Below are 22,117 nucleotides of genomic sequence, written 5' to 3'. Positions count from 1 at the left end.
GCAGCTTTATTCCCACTTTTGAGTCCTGGACTCAGTGATATGCCCAGTCTTGCTGCTTGGGATGTGTCCATAAGCCTGTAGATCTTTAATTTGCCAGTTGCTTGCAGACATTTCTGTTTTGCCATTCTACCTTTCTTTTTTATTTATTTATTTTCTTGGGTGATAGGTGAACGTTTTATCAGCAATTTTTCATGTTGTGAGTTTAAGCTTTTGAATTTTTATTTTGTTTGTTTGTTTATTGCAGCTGGTGCTCAGGATAAAATTGGCTGGGCATTTGGCTTGGGTTTGGAGAGGCTGGCCATGATCCTGTATGATATTCCTGACATCCGACTGTTCTGGAGTGAAGATGAACGCTTCCTGAAGCAGTTTATTGTGCCTCACATTTGCCAAAAAATAAAATTTCAGGTAAAGTAATGTGTATATGAAAATAATTTTCCATAGGTAAGAAGTGTGGGTGCCCTAGAGAATATCATACAATTAAAATTCTGTGTCATTAACAAATTTGGTTTTAAAGCAACAACTTTCCAACTACCATGATTCTCTCATAAACTGCAAAAAAAAAAAAAAAAAGGCTTTTTATAACGTTTTTTCAGCCAGATAATGTTCTGAGTTGCTGCTGATACTCAGTGAATATCTCTGTTCTGAGTAATAAATAAGCCTGTATTTAAAATGTAAATCTGTCCAGAATGGAGATTGATTTAGGCCTGTGACTAACTGGGTGTATTCTTGAATTGGGGCTGTAATTCTGTATCATTATGAAAACCTGTTTGATGCCAACCTTTCGAATATTGTAATACATTCCCAATAACCCCCTTTTGTTTTCACTCTGTGTTCATTGAAGTCATTGTGAGTTGCGCTGTTCAACATCAGCAAAATGCTTTGTGAACACACATCAATGTCTTCAGTATGTTGGCTCTTTCCTTCAAGTGCTAGTGGGGGAAGAGTGCAGGTTCAACTTCTGTTTCTTTTGTAACTCCTCTCCTGAGGCTTCACTTGCTTTCAAAGCTGGCAACTTATCTTCCTTCTTGTAGTAGCAAAGTAATCAAGCAAAACTGGATTGAGTGGAAGTGTTACTTCCATAATGTTCTTCTGTGTCATTGCAGGAAGGCTAAAGTCAGCTGTTATCACCCATCTTTGGGAGAGTTGAGCTGACAGCTGTGTAGATGTCTGATAACATCTGAAGTACTAAAGCATCAGAATGCATATTGCTGCTGCCTTTTACCATTTTCCTTGCTTTGTGAACAGCTTGAATATGTTTTTTAACAATTGAAAATATAAAAGGGGAAATCAACAGTGATAATGCTGAGACGGTATTTGAGCAGTCTTTACATCAAATCAGTAGCAGCATCCATTTTTGAGTTCATAGCAGTGCTGGCACATCTTCTCTGATAGAGTCAGAATGTTGTTTGAGTAGATTTTCTTTGTGCTTTTTGCTTTTGTGATGCTGATGATAGGGCAGTCAGATTGTAGTTGTCACTTACAGAAAGAAGACAGATTTTGCCATGTTTCTTGAAGGTGGGTCTGTCTGTAGGTTTCACACATCTACAGAATGTTGTTCTTTTCAACAAGGGATACTCAAGTGTCCTTCATTTCGGCCTGTGTCTTTCTGGTTGTCATTGCTCCTGGGGAACATGGACTGTGGCTTGGTTTATAGGTTACAGTCTGATCTCTGATGGAACTAAAATGAGATCTCTTGCTTTCTTTAAAATTGAGGATCCAAGTCTCAACCTAATATTAATGGTAGATTGGGTATTTGGGAGAAGGCCCAGATTGTCAGGATGACATGATCTGATGTTGAAGGTAAGCCAGAGAGAGTACTGAGTGGCTGCTTCTTTAGGTTGTGTATCCTTTTCATGTTCAACTTCAGATAAAGTCAGGAGTAGTGAACTGATCTGAAGGTAACAGGGGCGTGGGTAAACTCAGAGGAAAGAGCAGCTTTTAGGAAGCTAAAGGTGATAGAAATGTTCTTCTTTTCTTTCTTTCCCTCCCTCCCTTCCTCCTTTTCTCCCTTCCTCCCTTCCTTCCTATTTTTTTCCACTTGCTGCTGTTTGGTAACATTAACTGAGCAGCATGTGGTTTTTCACTTTTTTGCTTGTTAACTGGATCATCAACAGGAGGGTGGTGACAAGGTCTTTAAGCATTTCTTTTTGCTGAGCAGGGCTGTTTTCAACTGGCATTGGTTCAACTTGGAATGAGGAGAGAAGTTCTACATCCTAGAAATCTGATTATTTGATGTTGTAAAGATAGCCATGAAATTGAACCTTGTTGGTTGAAATACACTTTGAAGTAATAACATGACTCAGGAGATGTGATGCAGTTCCTTCAAGTAAAAGGAGTTATCAGTTGCAACTGTGCTCTAACTTGGTCCATAGAGAAGGGCTGGAGTAATGTTACCTGCCAATTAGCTGTTGCTCTATCATATTAATGCGCTGGCAGTTGTCATATCCCAACAAATAGGCTAATGAAAAAGAACGATTAGGGGATTAAGAAGTGTGGGATAGGGATGGAAAGACATACTGAGTCTCTTCTTTATCCATTCTAAAGAAAGAATCTGGCCAATGTTTCAGAAAGTGTTTTTTTTTTTTTTTTTTTCCACTGGTATCAAACATTTCTTGGTATCCTTTTAACTTGTTTCCATTTTTTTCTTCTCTCGCTTTCTCTAACTTTAAACCCCATAAAAAACCCACACGTACTCCACTTGGAAGTCCTGTTTTCAGCTTTGGCAGAATAATTCTCCCTAATCCTTACTTTATATTTCTTTACTCTGTCTCTCAGTATAAAAGATGAGTAGTGTCAAGCTTGATTTTTTTGTTGTTGTTGTTTAAAAGAAACCCTGTATCCACTTTTCACATGGTGTCTTATATTGAAGCTTTCGAACTCAATGCAAAACATACTGCCAGTACATACTGGCATTGCATTTTTTAGGGTAAGTGACTCTTCAAATGAGATTATTGTGAAATAATATTCAGTGCTACCATTAGATCTTGGGTGATGGGAGTTAATAAGCCAGTTTTTCTTTCTTTCTGTTCTCTGTTATTTTTCAGTTATGCTGTAAAACCAAGTTAGCAGACCTTCTGCACCTGACTGCTTTCTAAGGAGACATAATTAATGAATCACATGGTTTATTCATATTTTATTTGAAAGAGAACTTTTAGGCTGTCTTGCAGTGTTGATGTTTAAGAAATCATGATGGATATTAGAAAAGTGTTTGATTTTCTACAGGCAAGGCCGTGTAGTATTTTTCAGCCTGACTGAACTGAACCAAGACAGACCAGATATTTTGAAAGCCTTTCATTACACAGATTGAATCCTACAGTTCCACAAGGCCCGGGCAAACGTCCATTCTTCATGTGCTTAAGTGAGATAGACTTCTCAACCTTCTGATATTCTTCCTATTCCTTCTTATAATCTGATTATCCACCAACACAAGTATTTTTCTTTCTGTTCATTAAAATGTTCTTCAAACAGATGAAGGCCACAGTGAACAGCAGTAACCTTTAATAACAGCTGGGCTAAATATACTCTTGTTCAAAAATGGAATTTAATTTGAATATTTTCTTGAGACTTAAAGTATGTTTTCGGCCTTTTAACAGCCTGAATATGTCAGGCTTCTTCATGTGTCATCAGTTGCTCAATTTATGCGTGTAGGCTTCAGTGGGTCAAAAAGCTGCCTAGAAAACTGACAGTGCTTGTACCATTGCGGTCACTCAGCAGAGCAGTGTTAGAGGGCTGCTCCCCACAGATCAGACTGTGGTGTCGATGGGGATTACCTAAACCACTCCAGCTATAATTTGACACAAGTCACAGCAGTGTGGGGGATCAGAGGCTAGTTACTTGCCTTCAGTCACTCATGTGTAGGGCTGCTGTTCAGGCTGTGAAATGAAAAGCTGAGAATGGACAGGGCAGGAAAAAGTGAGTCCCTGCAAGGTGTAACATAGTAAAACAATGGTTTGGATCTGATCTAGTATGCTGTGTTATATTTCTGTTCATCAGAGCTCTGAGGAGAGCTGCATGTATTTGCTTTTCGGTCCATGCTGAGCCTGCATTCTTACAAGAAAAAGATGTGTCTGTGGGCTGACAACTCTCAGGGAAAGGTACAAAAATGAAATGACGTTTAGGGAAGGAAGGTACTCACAGTTCAGATGAAGTGCAGTGTGCCCAGAGGTGTTGATTAAGACGAATGGACTTCAGGACAGTTCCTGGAACCTCCATCATTGCACTGCCACAGCGAGCAAGCGGCATGTCGTGTCAATTGACTGCTGATGCATTTTCTCCTCACAAAGTCACTTTCATCTGATACTGCCAGTGGTTTCTGCTGCTGGTGTGGTTTTAAATAATTATTTTGGTCACAGGTGAGCCCTGTGGCCCAGACTAAGGTCAGAAAGAAGTATGCTTATATTGTTCGAAGAAAAGGAGTAGTACAGAGGGTATCTGGACCAGATTCCTAGCTAAAATGCAGACCCCCGTGTGAGACTATAAGAGTTTCTTTCTTCTTGTTCTCCTTGTTTCTGTGTTATTTATAATATTCTGCAGTAGCCCTATTATATTCTGCAATAGCCCTAGCACCACCAGCTACTCAGAACCCCCTTCCATCACCTGAGTGGCTGTTCCTTTCTTGTATCTGCTCGCCCATGCAGTCTATCTAGAGTCGGTTGTGTTTATTTTTTTTCCCCTCCAAAAAACTTAGCTTCTGCTTAAAACAGTAGACTTTCCAACCAGGATCATTTTGATGGAGCCAGGATAGGCAGAAGTCCTAGAACAACTCTGCTCAAAGACCTGAGGGCCCAGTAACCTTTGGCAGTGGAGTGAAGAGAGCTGACAAGCAGCTTGAAGTGACACCCCATTCACCTCCTGCACAGCTGTAGTCAAAATGGTGTTTGTGGTCCTAACCTAGGAGACTGTCTCTGATTTGGAAAGTGAACAGTCAAGGACAGCAGAGATGAGAAAAAGGACATCTTTGCAAAGGTGTTGTGTAAAAAAATCATTCGTTATACAGGGAAGGAAAACAAGGTGGGCTTGCCTTTCTCCTGTGCTAGGTAGCAAATGCTGAACCTCACTCACTTCCATTTGCCTTTGCTCAGTGTGCCATAAGGAATTAGACCATTCTAATGACAAAGGATTTATCCAGTAGCCCGGTTTGCTCTGTTTGCTAAACACATGAGCACTCTTGTTCCCAGTTACACAGTGCAACTTTTTTACTTTGTTTCTGTGTGCTTTTTGGTTTACTGAGACAGTCGTCATCCCTGTGCATCTTTCTTGTGCACATACTTGATTGTTGCTGTGAGACAGGTAGCTTGTCCTGAAGCTGTAGAAGATGCTCAAAATAAAATGCACTTGCAGGTCTAGGGGGAAACTTTTGTAAGTTCAACCATCATAGTCTGTCCTTTATTCTGTGCTTGAAAGGGAGAGCATCTTGTGTAAGCCAGTTATTTCAAAAAATTTTATCTTACTACATTCACTGCAAAGAATGAGTCTGTCTGATCCATCATTAATATGCTATTCCCCATAAATTATATTTAGGTTCTTAGTCTGTGATTAGCTTTATTTTCCAATAAAAGAATAAATAGATTCACTGGGTGCTACATTTTCAGATATTTTTCATCAAGATTAGGTAACTCCATGCTTAAATGGTTATTCATTTATTATGTTTACATTCTAATAGTGCATCTATTAAAGGCAAATGTACAACCATTAGTATGTAAATTCAACTTGTATGTCTGAACAAATGGGGTACAGCCTCAATTGTGATTTATTGTCTAATTAGTTTTACTGTAATTGAAGATATATAAAGTGTGTTTGTGTGCATGTGGAGGTACAACAGAATAGATGACAGTGTAGCATAAATATTTTATTGGCCTGACTTTGGGAAGGTTGAATTTTTTTATGAATGACTTATGTAGATCATCTTAAGTGAATGTCAATAAAACCTTTACAGTGCTATGTATCATCTCAGGTTTGCCTGTATACTCTGCAGAACATTGCTAAGCTCTTTTTTCATTTTGGGTAGCAAGAGAAAGAAGACAAAAATACCATCTTCATTGTGGAGGCCCTGTACTGAGCTGTGCGATTGGATTAGAAATTGCTTGATCATCAAGTCTTCTCTCATCAGGGTGTTGTCTCTTGTATCAGTTGTAGCCGGTGCTGGTATTGAAGCTCCAGGAACGTGAGCCCTCTGGCCTCAGTCAGGCAAAGTACTGAAGCACATGCTGAGCCTTAAACTTGCGAGCAGTCCCATTTAAATCAATGGGTTAGCTCCTGTTCTGAAAGTCAAGCATATCCTAAATGATTAAATAGTTTCAGGTCAGAGATCTCTTACTTCCTAGGATGTAACCAAGAGTGATCAGTGCCTTGTAGGGCTGAAACAGAGAAAACTTTCAAAACGGCTGTTACAGGCAGTAAGAGTTTAATGTGCCAGTCAGTCTCCAACCCATTCTGTTGCTGTGGCTTGGGGGCTTTTCCTTTCCAGGTGCAGACCTTTACGCTTGTCCTTGCTGAATTTTGTAAGGTTCCTCTTGGCTTATTCCTCCAGCCTGCCTAGGTCCCTCTGGATGGCAGCCTGGTTACTGAATTTATCGGCCCCCAGTATTTGGTGTTATTCTGCAGATTTTTTGAGGATACACTCTATTTCCACCACCAGGTCACTCATAAAGATGTGAAACAGGACAAGCCCCAGTATAGACACCTGCAATGCTCTGCTTATGCTCCACTGGGAAGCCATTAATAACTCATTAACCAATGGTCTCTGAGTCTAACCATACAACTATATGTTTTTACGAATTTCTTTGTCCAGCCTTCCAGACAATAATGTCCTAACTTGGGCACAGTAATTCTTTCTGAGACAGTGTCAAAAACCTTTCTAAAATCAAGATAAATGAAATCTACTTTTCTCCCACTATTTATTGGACCAAGAATCTCATCATAGGAAGTATTCAAGCTGGACGGGCATGATTCAGCTTTGGTAGTCCATGCTGACTGGTCCCAATTACTTATTTTTCCCCTGTTTGTGCAGAAACTGGTTTCAAGAGGACTCTCTGGTTTTCCCAGGGACAAAGGTGAGGCTGACCAGCCTTTAGTTCTCTGGATTGTCTCTTCAGACTTTTCTGAAGTCTGGCACAACTCTTATATTTCTCTAGTAGTTGGGGGTCTCCCCTGATCTCCATGACCTTTCAAAGGTAATACAAAGGTGGTTTTGCTGCTAAATAGTGTGTGATAGTGCTGTGGCCTGAATGCGGAAGCAGCACAAGGGAAAGGCCATGGATCAGTGAGGGAGGTGAGCAGCTTGGGTGGAAAGAGGAGCTTCTGCTAACTGGGAGTCTTCCACTTTTTCCTCCTCCAAGAGATCCAAAACCGCAGTCCTGGAGGGGAAAGAAGGAAGGAGTCTGGAAGTAATTGAAAGAAAAGTCAAGGACTAGAGGAGAAATGACAAAGTAACTTGGATGAATACATGCAGCTGTTCTTGTTGAATTTTTTTTTGTAGCTTAGACTCCAGTGGTGGCATCCAAAGTGAAAGACAACTGTGCTCTACCAATGAGATCCAAAGGCCACTGAGTCTGTAAACGTGTCCCGTGGATTTCAAACTGGGCTCTTCATATCTTCCCAAACCAGGTGTTTGCTGTTGTCCTTTGTGCAAATCATGTAAGAATACTCTCACTTAAAAGATGGAGCATTGCCTTTTTAAAACAACAAATGAAAGAGTCAAGATCACAATTTTTCTGCTTCTCTGTACTCTGTTGAAACATAATGGCAGAAATCCAGCCTCTCAAGTCTTTATGGATAACATCCACAGTGTATCCAGTAAAAGGCTTTGGCACAAACAAAAGAAAAAAAATAGTGCCTCAAGAATGCCCATCTCAGGTATCACTGAATTTAGAACATGTTTTTTGTTTAGAGGATGCTCGGTGAACGCTTGGAAAATGTGGTATACCCAGCAGGAATGTTGTCAATACAACTGAAAGATTCCCAGCTACTGGGAACAGACCTCTGGGGACTTTCTTCTGAATTTTCTTTTTAAAGGAAAAGAAGTGACTGTAGCCTTGACTGTTTTGAGCTGAAGTCCTCCCTGAAATAAATCTTCCAGTATCATGTAAATCAAAAATGAATTTCCAGTTACCAGTGCTGCTGTGGTGTACTGTTACAGTGTGTAGATTCATTTTGCTGCTGGCAAAAGCCAGTGCAGCCCAGTCAAAGCACACCTGATACTTTTTAAATGATTACTTTGGAAAAAGTGTGATGAGCTTCCAAAAGCATGTGTTACTGTGGTTTGCTCTGATCTCTAAACCTCGTATATTTGCTGTTTGACTGGTTGAGGCTCTTTAAAACAAACAGCTCACAAATGAGTAATTCTGCTACTGAATATATCAACCAATCTTTATTGCATCCCAGATGATGAAGTGTAATGGTTATACAGAGTGCTTAAATAAGCCACGGAGCAATTTCCAGCAGCGATATATATGCTGAAACCCACATAAAATTAATATTATATTAATTTTATATTAGTATATTGACTAAATATAAATAAACCTGGAAATCTAAAATAATATTAGATTTCAGATTGGATATGTGTAACTATGAGAACCAGCTGCAGTTGGTTTCAGCAGGAATCCATGAATGTTCAGTGCTTTCAGTTTTACTGTCTACAAAAGTATACAGGTAATAAGGAGGATGACCCATACACTTTTGCCAACATTTTTCAAATATTGGTGTAATTACAGTGTGGTGAATAGAACTCTTGCTAGAAGTAGCCACCTTGACAACTACTTGTCTTTGGACCTGACCTGACAAGTCACTCAGTTTCCCTACTCAATAATTCTGTTTTCCCTGGTGTTTACAGTTGCAATGTAGTTATGGTGTACCTCCTGCCTCAGCATGTCCTCTCCAATACCATCCCAGGACAGAAAGCTCTTCAGGACAGGGGCTATGGTTTTGTGCTCTGTCTATCCAATGATACCCTGGCAGTCCTGTAATTATCGCAATGTGAGAACCTGCATTCCTACTGCAAGGTTAAATATATCTTTGTGAGTGTACATTATGTGTTTAATAAAAGAATAAACTCCTGTTTAACATGTGCCTAAGCTCTTGCAGTATATAAGTGTGTGGCTTTAGAGATTCACAGGTCTGTATTAGTGTGCATACACTAGCAAATAAGTGTTTAGAAGAGATAGTGAAATCAGTAGGAAAAGATGTGCTCTATTCATTATTTTTTCTGTAAAAGGTTGGGTTTTGTTAAAGATTATTTTACTTGATAGCTGTTTTTAACATTTGTGCAAATGTTTTGTGCACAAAAGATGCATCTTGTAAAGAGCTTTTGATAAAATGGTCTCTAAAATCATGCTTAAACCCCTACAGTCATCATCTGCAACATGATTAGCCATTGCAGCTTAGCTGTAAGTGTCACAGGGAAATGAGGGCTGGGGATAATACGTCTGGATGCATGTGTGTGTATTCATGAACAGCAGCACCTTTCTGAAGTACATGGTATTAATAAAAACCCTGATTTTCAGCTCCTACTTCTCTGATCAGAATGTGAATTAGGCTACAGAGAACAGCCAAACAAGAGAGGGCACGGTTGGGAAAACCTGTGTTATTCTTATCGTACCTGCCCTCAATTTCTTTCATCCTCATGGATCATAGTAGTGACTACCTAAAACAGAATGTGAAAAGTAACTCATGTTTCGGTGTGTGTATGCTGCAGAGGATTGGTCTTGCTTTCACAATTTTTCAAAAATTAAATAATGGGAGAAAATTACCTCTTCTGAGGATTGCTTGCATCCTCCTGCCTGTGGATTAAATTTGCTTTGTATAACTATCCCCACATATCCCTCTTCTCCTAAATCAGAAATAACGAACCAATTTTCATGTAAAGCAAGAAGAAAGAAATAGCATCCCTGGACAAGTATCCTGCTCATAGGGGTTTCATTGGGTGTGTACTTACCACTATAACTGTTCTTTACATTTTGTATTTTAATATTTAAACATTTAGTGTACTTCTTGTGCTTTTATGGCTTGGGCTTTTCTTGGCTTCTTGGACTGTTTTGGTATCTTTGTCGTTTTCTGTTTCTAAGTGTTACTCTATAACAAGAATGTAGCTTGGGGGATGCTCTAAGTCTGTTTGGAAGGAAAAATGAAAGACTTTTCTCCCTCTTCTGAGTATTGAGTAAGAAAGTAGAGCCTTTCATTTTAGTCTCTCTCTAGCTTACCTCTTTCGAGGTTGTCATTTGTATGAATTTAGTACTGAGTGTGGGAAAAAATGAAGTTGACTACTCTGAAGAATGAAATGCTGGATTTGGCCAGAAGACATTGGAACCTGAGCTGTGTGTGGCACTGCATTTTCTCCAAATGAAGAAGGAAACCCATATGTTTCAGAGGCTCTGGAAATCATGGAAAATATTTCAAAACTACAACTCATCTGCTCAGATAAATTTCTGTACATAGCAGTTAAGCTCTTTTAATTTCCTAGGGATCGTAGACTTTTTTTTTTTTTTTTTGGATGTTATCTACAGTAGTATTTTCCATACAATACAGATTAGCTCATAAGACTAAGGGTGCAAGGATGAGGACATTTTCTTCTCATTCTGTGACAACTGTAGCAATGTCTAGGGCCCCATGTGAAGTTGCCTCTGTCAAAGAAGTATGAAACATTATCAGTGTTGTCTGGAAATCTCTGTGCTTTTTAGAAGGGAAAGAAAAAAATACTGCTTGTTAGGCAGGACAGAAGGACTTTTTCAGGACTCACATGTGCCTGTGAGATTTGTGATTGTACTTATTATGGTACAAGCCACATTCAGGTGTTCTGGAGATTCACCATTCAAACAAGAGCTCTCCAGAATTGGGGAGTTAATGAGGAGAAAAGGAAATATAATCAGCAGCACATTAGATGAGATTTCTTGTCTAAGCTGAAATAAAATGTTGGGTGCAATTTGTTTCCATTTTTATGTTACGTATTTGGAAGAAATACATCTTCATATTGCTGCAGTCTCTTTCCAAATGCTTGCATTTTTTATTTCGATATAAATCTTTTATATGAATTGTTGATGTGTGCAGTATTTTACTACACTGAGCTATTTATCTCAGCGTTATTATTAAGCATAATGATAAAAAAAAACAACACACCACATGCAAACAAAACCAACAGAAAGGAGGAAACCCAACTTGTGAGCATGAGAAATGCTGAATGTCTGCAACAACCAATGCCTTCTGCAGGAACTGCAGGTGCTCAGCACTGCCAAAGAACAAATTCTTAGTGTCTGCTGAGAAGGTGGGGGTTTGCTGGTTTATACCAGTTTATTGTCTGTTCCTTACAGCCATGCAAGATAGTTCTTAGAAAAATGCAGGGTTGGGACACACAGTCCTCATTCCTTGTCAGTTTGTTTTCTGTGGTCTGTGTCTTCTCTCCCATTTTTATTCCTACGACAGAAAACCTAACAGAGTGATTCTACCTCAGGGATGAGGGAGGTAAAGGATTTGGGTAGAAAGGACAGACAGAATATGGACAGACTGTGCAAAAAGCAGTTTTAGGTGTTGATTATGAGGCTTGGTGTTGCTTCAAAATTGCTGACGCAGCAGCTATCACCAGGTGTCATGATTTTAAAAAAAAAAAAAAAGGTTTCTTTCAGGACTCTGGAAACTTATACATCTCCATCCCACTTTCTTGACACAGGCTGGGCCTGGGAAGAGATAATACAGCGTACCCATTTTGAAGATTCCAAATCTGCTGGATTCTTTCCCTATGACACAGTGTTGCCCATTTTCTGTAGAGGACACCACAACATGGGTCGTCCCATCTGTTCCTCTTTGTGTCAGAACAATTCTCTGATGGCAACTGCTTAAATGAAAAAGTGATACCATAAGAAGTTTTTATTTGCTTTCAATAGACTTGCGATGATGATTTATGTGTGTGAAATGGGAGAATATTAGCACCATGAAACCAGTTTGCTCAGCAGACTGTCAACCAACAGTCTGAGGAAAGAAGCATGAGTAGACTATGTATTTTTCCACGATAGACCTAGAGCTGCCAAAAGAACATGTCAAACTAATCTCTTCTTCACCCTGCTGTTTTCAAAAGGGGGTTGTAAGAAGCTGAGAAGATGTGAGAGTGAGTAGTAGAGCAAAATTCCCTTTTGGTGGTTCTTCCTGTGAGTCCTATCTCTTCTTGGGAAAAAGAAGTTATTTTTAGCTAGTCAAGCACAGAGCGGTGTGTTCTTCACCAGTATTGAGTCATTTGTATTCATCTTTTTGTCTTTTCCATAATCAGATTGCAAGTGGCAACACATATCCAGATACTCAAGTGCATGGGTACCTGGAAATATTGCTATACTATGTGCACAGCAACACTGTGACAACCCTGCTTTTCGTAAGAGTAGGTCAATCCTTTTATTTCTTTATGTCTTCCTGCACTTTTTCAATTCCTTACTGTAATATAAAAATAAGCTTTTCAGTGGCAATACAAGTGGCTCTTTTGTATGTGGAAAACATCAAAAAATCCATGCATTGTTTCTCTCTCTCTCTTTTTTTTTTTTTTTTTACCGTAAGGTCTATTTAAAATATTTATTTGCACTCAGAAAAGTGTATTGCAGCTTTAAACTTGGAGCATTGTCTGTGACAAATTTAAATGAGCTTGACTGTAAAATAAAATACTTGCAATTTAAAACAATGTTGTATTTAAGAACACAGTCTCCTTCCAGTGGCACCTCAGAGGTGTAATAACTAATAGTAATTCTGGGTGAACTTCTTCAACCTAAAAGCTTTCTACTCACTCACTTGGCCGCAGCATCAGTCTTCTTGTGAATTCTTCCTAGCACTTGGAAAAGGTGGAGCAGCTTACCTAACGAGTTTAATTTTTTCATTGGCTGTTACCCATCTTAATTTTTCAGTGTCATATGAGGTATTGACTTTGCTTTTTCAGGCAGACTTCTCTATAATAAGCTGTAACTTTTAGCAAGAAAGGTCATATTTATTCTTGTGCACGTGCACGTATGTGTGCACTTGTGATGAATCTCTTGTTTTGTGTTTGTTTTTTTCTTTGCTTCTTCATTAGTATTGGAAAAGGTGACTGACGGAGATGATATCACCTGGTGATCACTTACACAGGGCGTTTAAGCTCTTTTCTTGTTTTTGCATCTTCAGGGAACCTGTAACATGGCTGAAGAGAGAAACTGTCATCTTCAATGAGACCCCATGGGGCTTAGCTTAGGTGGGAAGGGGATGGAGCTTGGATGGCCACCTGCACTGCACAGCTGAGAGGGATCTGGTCCACAGACCTGGCTGTGCAGGAAGCCACAGCTCCTGCTGATGGGCTGCAGCTGCTCCCTCCCTCACTGATGGCTGAGACTTAGCTAGAAAGTCAGTCAATGCCCCATGGCACCTCCCTATTCTTCCTGCATCTGGAACAGCATTTGCTTGTTTTTTACATTTGACAGCAGTTCAATTTACTGTGTTTCTTGATAATGTTGTTTCCTTTCTTGTACTTTCCACAAGGTACTTCCTATATTTCTGTAATTCCGTTACTGATTTTCCCCAGGGATGAGGGAGGTAAAGGCAAAGAGAGTGTTTTGTCAAGGTGAGGAACAGCAGTGATTTGTCACCCAATGCTGTTTTAATTATGGAGGCTGCTGCCGACAAACAAGTGTGTCTTTCTGCCAGACGCATGACTTTCTTCAAGGTATTGATCTCTAGAGGGGAGTCTGACGTTCATCCTCCTTTTTGTCCCAATGAAGGGATGTGAACTGCAGTGGCTGGAGTGGAAACTGGGATAATGTTTGATTGATTTGGGCTGGCAAGTCTATCCAGCTGCAGTATTGGTAGGCAAATGCTTCTTGTGGCAGATTGTAGCTTTCACTTGGGTTCTCTTCTGAAAGTGAAGAACAAGGTCGTAACTGGGGTTCCTAAACACAGCTTGGAAATCAAACATTTCAGTCAATGACCACAGATCAGAACTTTTGGGAACAAGAAATAACTAGGTTGGTTAGAAAGTAACAAGAGGGGAAAATGGGGACATCTGTAGGAATGTTTTGGACAAAAAAATTCCCCTTTTCCCCATCACAGAGCCCCTAGAAGTCCTGATTGCGTGGTACTGCTGCCGTGCCTATGATGAATTGTGTGTAAGCTGGTGTACACCCAGTTCTGTTCAGTAGCTCAACTTTTTATGCTGTCCCTAATACTTGCTTTAAAATGAAAAAAAAAAAAATCACCAAAGTAGTAAAAGAAAGGATATTTGTTTTAGTAATACTATAGTTACCAGAATGCCATGAAAGAAGCAATTTCCTTTAAGACAAAACACCTGTTATGCTGTATCTAACTGTCCAGCTCAAGTACACTATCTACTGTGTTGGCAAACGGAAGAGCAAGTATGAAAGCATTGTGATCCTTCTCTAATTTTACTGATCCAGCTGATAGCAATGAGAGTTGCTGAACCAAAAATGTGGTTGGATCACTCTGCTTAATAGTTACTTAAAGACCTATCCACCCTGAATTTTAGTCCCTTGTTGGTCTTCCTTCCACTCTTCTGTAACAGATCTTCAGTCACATTATGCACAGGGTGGAAAAAGAAAAAAAAAAGTACACTTTAGTTCATTTGAAACGTTTAGTTTCATTTGAAACATTTGCTTCCTTTGTGCTTTTCTCTTTTCTCCTTGTTTCTATGAGAAATGGTGAATAGTGAATGAATCTTCAAACCAAGGACAGAGCATTCTCACCCATGCGTGAAGGAAACCTCTTCCTCTCAGAATATGGTCCCTATATATAAGCAGAGTGCCTGAAACAAGGAACAGCTGATGTTCCCATGGACATGTGGTGTTCCCTATACCTGTATGTGATCTTGTGAGCTTGCAGAGATGAGCACCTCTGTCAGGGGAGCAGACTGCTGTCCGAACGGGGCTGATCCTACTGTGCGTGCCTCTGTGCATGGAGAAGCTTGGAGCATCGCTGCAGCCTAATGCTCTTCTGCAGCTCCCCTCAGGAAGACAGAACAGTGCGTCACTCCCAAACTTGTCTTTTCACGTTGTTTTTAAAAGTTTAATCCCTGAACATATCTGCATATCTGCTTACTGGAATTTATAGAAGCTCTCTGTTGAAATTTCTCAATTTTCTCCTTTTGATATGTGTGCGTGCCCATGTTTGTACATAAATATATACATATGTGTGTGGGTGTATACACATATGAATATATAGAACTTACTATATATAACTAAGAAAAAAATAATTCTGTGAAGGAAAGCAGAGAAAACTTATCATAGTGGAACATTGTAACTGCGAATTTTAAGCCATGACAGCCAAGAAATTCAAAATTATGTTTCCTGCAGCAACTCTAATTTGTCTACGCTGGTCATAAATACAAAAGTGTAAATCCAGCAGTATACACACTAATACAGGATACTTCATTATATGCAGGGGGCTAAGTTAAAGTTGTAAATTTGCAGCTTCAAATTTCGTGCCTGTTGCGTGTTTAAATTTCCTGTGATGACACTGAATGTTGTTTCAGCCTGGAATATATTAAGAAAAGTTTAGCTGTTACAGGAATGTAGCTTTCATTTCAATGAGAATATTACATTACACTGAAACACTCTAGAGTTTATATACGTATTTTTCCAAAACATGGGCAATGCAGGGCTGTTAAAGCTTGGCAGCCACAATGCTGCTAAGTCTCGTATTTTTCTGACTAGACTGCTGATGGCAGTAAAGCATGGTTGGCTTTTTAATAGTTTGGCTGTTGTGTAGTTGCTAACCCAGTTTTTAGTACTTGTCATTGTTAACCTTGCATTTGTGTCACAGCTGTCAAAACGCAGCTACAGCTTTTTCCTCTGCCATGTTCGTAGTTCCCTTGTTTGTGTCACCCCAGCTGTAGCTGGCAGCACCTGAGTGAACAGCCACATCGCAAAACTTCTCCTGTCCCCTCAGCATATTGCACTCATAATTACTGTGTCTGGAAAAATGTCTTTTTTTACTAACACTAAATATTTGTGGAAAGCCCTGAGGGCCTTCCTGTTTTCAGAACTCTGGGCTGAAGATGTTCTGTGGCCTTGTGCTGGCTGGTTCACTACCACCACTCCCTGTGTGCCGTCTCCAGCCCTTTTCCTTAAGAGGAGGTGGCTTCCACCTTGCTATGCTCTCTCCTGCACAGCGGTGAGGTGTCTGGGCCCAGGCTAGCTGACTGTCCTGTGCAGATGAGCAGAGGTGACTCTGCTGGTAACCACATGATTGCTTTTGTCAGGGCATCAAGAGTAGAGCCCTAGGGTGGCAGCATGCAGAGGCCAAGTGTTTCCAGCTGTCTACCAATGCCTCAACATGCTGAAGTTCTTCATCCAGCATGTACTATACATAAACTGCTGGTCAATGCAATTTTCATCTAGCTGCACCAGGCTGTGAACTGCAGTGGTGGAGGAACAGGCCTGTGTTTTTGTAAACTGCTGCAGAGGCAGTGATCTATAGCACAAAAATTTTAGAAACACAGAATGGTTTGGGTTGGAAGGGACCTTAAAGCCCATCCAGCTCCAACCCCCTGCAATGGGCAGGGACACCTCCCACCAGATCAAGTTGCCCAACGCCCCATCCAACCTGGCCCTGAACACCTCCAGGGATGGGGCATCCACAGCTTCTCTGGGCAGCCTGTGCCAGTGCCTCAGCACCCTCTGAATGAAGAATTTATTTTTTCTATCTAGTCTAAATCTACCCTATTTTACTTTAAAGCCATTCCCTCTTGTCCTGTTCCTACCCTCCCTGACACAGAGTCCCTCCCCAGCAGGTCCCATGTAGGTGCAGGAAGGCCGCTGCAAGGTCTCTGCAGAGCCTTCTCCAGGCTGAACAAACCCAGCTCCCTCAGCCTGTCTTAACAGCAGAGGTGCTCCAGCCCCTGGATCATCCTTGTGGTCCTCTTCTGGACTCGCTCTGACAGGTCCATGTCCTTCTTGCAGAAATGGAAAGCAAATGCAACATTAAAGTAGTGTCATGGTGAAGAAACTGCAATGTGACCAGAGAAATGGTGCTGAGCTGCCTGTGTCAGCAGTGCTGTCTGCCCGGGCTGACCCGTGCCTGGCAGCAGCGTTCTGCTGGTGGGATCAGTTCTACCTTCTCCTGAACCTATTTTGGGTTATGTGCTAATCTTTTAAAAAACAAATACACACACAAACAAACAACAACAACAAAAAAAACAACATAAGGGGGCTGAACAGGTGTTGGAATGAGGGATGGAACTGGTATGCTGGGAGTTGGGACCAGTGTCCTGTTGGCTTCTCTGAGTGCTTTGCTGGAGAAGTGCTCACAACCAAAGTTGTGAGGAACAGGTAGTTGGAGGTGGTGGCTGGACATGACAGCTGAGACAAAAATGTAGAAAGAAGGCGTGATGCTTGAGAGGGGTCTCTAAAACGTCTGTAAATTCATAAGAAAACAGTCTTTGGAGCTGCTGTTTGCCTTGAACCTGAAGAGCGATTAAAATTGATAGGCTTTAGACTGTTCTTGTTCAAGGGCAGGGGAGTTCAGACAGGAGGACAGTATTGACAATTGGACTTGTTAGGCCACAGGACGTGTTTGCCGGGGTGTCTTTGTGCAACCTTAGTAACTTCATTCTGACCTGCCATCTGGAAATGGTTGTCCTATGCTCTTCACATTTTAAGTGTGGCTAATAAACAATTATGTAGCTCATTTAGCTCTACAACAAACAGATCAATACATTTGAGAGCTAGGAATGTTATCATTATACTGACGTTAGTGTTGATATAATACTTTCTGCAATGATATTGACTGCAGCCAGGTGGTGAAGGGAAAGTATAATATGGGATTATTGCCTTGCATTGCCTTCTCTTGTGTGTGTGTATATATATATATATATATAGTATTATAAGGCTCTGATAATGCGTAAGTATCTAATAATAAATAAGTTATGCTTACTGCTTTAAGCATTTGTCCTTCCACATAACCCTCCTCAACACACACACAAGCATATTCAAGTGTGTGCACACAAAATTATGATTCTGTATCAAAGTTAGTAACACCATGGTTTTACTCAATGAAACAGTTTTCCTATAGAGTTGGTAAAGCAGAAGGAAGACCAGATCCTGCAGATTACTACAACTCAGAATAAATTTTCTCATATTGAATTTGATGACACTTATAGTCTAAGTCAGTATTCAGGTAAGTTTGCAAGATCTAGCCATACTGGGTCCCTGTGTACACCTCTTTTAGAGTGGGAAAGAGAGTGCTCTTTTGATGTGCCTGCTGCTTTTGAAATTGATACTCACTAATACTAACTCGCTCTGAATTATGGGTACTCTGCTCCTGTTGAGTTTTAGGTATTACTGACTTACTTGAATATATAATCATTTTTCTTCAGGTTCTTTCTCTCTGTGGGAGTGAAAGAAACCACGTGCCCAAACTGAGTGGTCATGCTTAGGCTCATGAGCCACATATGTTTGAAAACTAAATGCTGTGAAGCTGGGAGTTCAGGGAGTTTTTGATTAGTCCCTACAAGCTTTGAAACGTGCTCAGTAGGTTACTGAAAGATATCACTGGTAAATGTAGTGGTAGTCTGGGGTGAGAATATAGGTGTCTACTGCAGGGTCATAACTTTATTTACATTAAGTTGTGTATTAGGTTGTTGGTGGAGGAGAATTTCCAACATTTACAGCTGTGACTTTGATGCAGCAGAGGCAATGTTTACATTTAATTCATTAACTTCTGGTATTTCATCAACAGCTGTTGTATGATGGCTTTATTGTATGATTTTTTTTTTTGAATTTGATGTACAGGATGTGAATTCATGTGGCAATTTAATTCCTTTAACACATTGGATAATTCTTTGCAATTCGAAACTTACTTACCGGGTTGGAGAGGGAAGGTATTAATTTTAAGATTACATTGTATTCCTAATCATATGTTTATTGATTGGTTTACACTGTACAGACCAGGATTTGTGTAAATCAGCATGCTATAAATTTGCCTTTTTAACAGGTTTATTGCTTGAGCAGGTATTCACTTAGGATTTCACTGTTGCATCATAAAACATTCCCAGGGAAGGAATACATTTTTGAGTGAGATGCTATGATCTATGGACCAAGGTGTACACCACATCTGTCAAAAACACACACACAAAATAAGAAACGCTGTTTTCTCTTTCAGACCCCCAAAACCTTGTGCTAAAGTACACAAAATCCAAATGAAATACATTAATGGAAGGCAGGAGTAAGATATTGCATGACCTAGATGGCATAAAAGAAGTGCATTGCCAGTTTCTTTTCTTTAAAGGGGGAAACACCTCAACAAAGTCTGAAACCCACTGACTCCAGGGAAGTTTAATCTAAACTGAAAAATTAATAATTGTCTTGTTTTCTTTCTCTTCCTTTTACTTTTTTTTTTTTTGCAAGTAACAAGATGCACTGTTTTGACCACAAAAACAGGCCATTCTGTCTGCAGCAAAGATGCTATGGTTTCCCCTTTATATTTAAGAGATTGTTGTGGTATTTGTGGAATTAATAGTTATGCTACTAGCAATACATTTTTTGTGTAAAACCTATAAAGATCTACTGGGAAGTGAAGTGATCCCTCTCTTTAAGCCAAAGTGTGTCCCTATTTGTAACCTTCCAATATGCAGGCACCTATTTATATGACTTTCTTAGCATGAAATTGGACATTACAAATGATAAAAAATGTTATTTAACAATACAAAATACATAAAAATTCTGTATGTTCATATGGTAAGGTTTTTTGAAGTTGTGAAAAATTGGGAAAAGGCTTTTAAAAAGTGAAATTTTACCCAATGAATAGTTGTATTAAAATGATCTCTTCCTTTCAAGCAGCTCTGAAACAAAACTGGGTGTCAGGTTCATAAATGTTAATTTTAGCAAATGCAAGTTTTTTCTTTTATTCTTTTATTCCTTTCTTTTAGAATCTCAGAAACAAGACATTTAGGGGAAATTTAAAAAAAAAAAAAGGTAGTTTAATTTAGTTCTTGCTCATAATTAGCAGAATTAATGCTTATACAAACTTCGGAGACAAGTTTTTACTGTAGTGCACCAGTAAGTTCAACCTCATTTAAAAAAAAAAAAAAGAGAGGTTGGGGGGAAGACCAAAGGTGTCGTCTTTGTTATTTACCTGCAAGATGTTGGCTGAGGATAGAACAGAAGATTGAGTGAGTTTGAGGAATTGGCAGCTAGAAGTCTTTTTCCTCTGAATGAATGAATTGAAGTGGTTATGAAAGGATCTTTAAAAGAAATTTTCTAGTACAAAGTCCTGTATCTCAGTTGTTTATGAGGTCAGCTTGCATTTCAAAAGTATTTCAGAAAGCTTTCAAAATGTGCACTGTGTGTATTATACCAACTCAAAACAGAGTTATAGGTATTCCTGACAAAGCCAGACGCTTGCAAAAGTATCTTTTTAATCTTTTTTTTTGGTCTTTTTTAGCCACTCAGTAGATACCCACCTTTGATTAATGACATCTCCTTTTGGCTGCCTTCTGAGACATATTCCAAGAATGATTTCTATGAGTTGGCCCGAACCATTGGTGGAGACCTGATAGAAAAGGTTGTCCTACTGGATGAATTTACCCATCCAAAGTAAGTAAAACTTCTAACATATTTTTCCTGTTGTCAGAATATAAATATTTTAGTGCTGTGTATCAAGAAATTCTTGATGTTTACAGTATCTGTGCATTTCCTTTTTTTAGCTCCTAAACATTTTTTACTACACTTTTGACAATGAACACTTTTACTTAAAAACATTATCTTGAATTTCAGTTTTGCATTAGTACTGAGCTTCTGGTATTGAAACTGCAATCCCAATGTGTTGTGCTCATTTAATCACAACAATAATGAACAACTTCATTCCTCACTACATCTGCCAATTCATGACACTCTTATCCATAATATGTCTGATATCCTAGTCATGCTTTTTGCTGAGCGGCTGGTGTTTGTCTTCTTGTTCTCTTCCTTTCTTTTCTAGTGCAGATTCACTAGTAGACCTTTACTATAAATGCCAGGGATAATGATTTGTTGTAGAAGACTATTGTTGGTGTTCAACAGGAAGGAAAAAAAAAGATTTTGTTCTTTTTTCTGATATTATATTCTTGAACAGTCTCTCAGGCTTCAAAATACCTTCTTATTTTTGTAGCAGTACTGACACAACCATTCTGAGTGTGCAGGTTGCATGTCTAACTGATACTATCTGTTGTATCAGAAATAGACTATCAGCTATGCACCGTTTTTCATTTTGCTCTTTCCAAATCAAGGTGCAAATATGCTGCTGGCTACCCAGTTGGGTTTTAAAATAATGTCTCCTCTGAGTTTGTTTTTTTTATTCCTTTGGAAAGGCAGTTAGTAAATCTATCTGTAGTGTAACTTGAAGATGATGGGAAATGGTTCATGTTATTCTCCAACAGCTACAGATTATTTCTTTCTACATCCAGGTATTTAACCCTATTGTTCTTTTGAATTTGATGTGCTGACAGTTCAAATACAGTAGAATTAACATTAATGTTATCTGTAGGAACTGAGGTGATGGACCCATTTTTGGAATTGGTCTTTTCTGTTTGTTCATGCTGAATGTTTATGGGATATGTAGCACCTCTTTTCCTTGCTGTGTTCTATCTACATTCTGCCTGGTGATACCAAATGTGATCATCTTTGTTGTTAATACTTTTGTTGGGGGAAAATCCTGCATGTAGCATGGACATCTCTGCCAAGGATAAAGGTTTAGAGAAATCTTAATCCCTGTTCCCTTTCACAGAGGCAGTGTTATTCTGTAATTACTCCTGTAGCCTGTTTCAGAAATCTGCTTGTACAGGGAGAAGCCACATCAGTATCACTTCATCGGTCATAACTCAGCACATGGTCTGTGATCCTTTTCTTTAATCAGAATGATATCTTCCACATTGGTAGAGTGGTGAAGTGGGGACAGGATTCACTACTCTGGATTTCTAGTGTATGTGTTTTGTCTTCTAATATGCTTTAACACATCCTGAACATATACCAGCGAGGACAGCTGTTCAGTGCAAGTTCTTTTATTTCTCTGCAAGGAATACACCTCTGGTTCCCTTTGTGACTTCTGCAAATGGGAGGGGAATGATGGTTCCTCGCTGAGAATTTTCACACCAATTTAGGACTTCGCTAGTATTGTCTCTAAAGTCATTAAACCCTCA

The 22,117-nt window shown here is 39.5% G+C and overlaps 1 protein-coding gene across 7 annotated transcripts in view; it reads left to right on the top strand.

The window, feature by feature from the left end:
- FARS2 (phenylalanyl-tRNA synthetase 2, mitochondrial) overlaps positions 1–22,117 on the top strand; it is a 246,729-nt gene that overhangs the window by 145,156 nt on the left and 79,456 nt on the right. For all 7 annotated transcript variants that reach the window (XR_011092656.1, XM_068670807.1, XM_068670801.1 and 4 more), the window contains 2 exons: positions 245–405; positions 20,386–20,537. Coding sequence is in view for 6 of the 7 variants with exons in the window: in XM_068670807.1 (XP_068526908.1) it covers positions 245–405; positions 20,386–20,537 (313 nt within the window). In the remaining variant the exon portion in view is untranslated. The remainder of the gene's footprint in view (positions 1–244; positions 406–20,385; positions 20,538–22,117) is intronic.

Source organism: Anas acuta, chromosome 2 (assembly GCF_963932015.1).
Source record: "Anas acuta chromosome 2, bAnaAcu1.1, whole genome shotgun sequence".
In the NCBI taxonomy this organism is placed as follows: Eukaryota; Metazoa; Chordata; class Aves; order Anseriformes; family Anatidae; genus Anas; species Anas acuta.
Note: the sequence above shows the minus strand (reverse complement) of the source record. Positions and strands in the feature narration are given on the sequence as shown.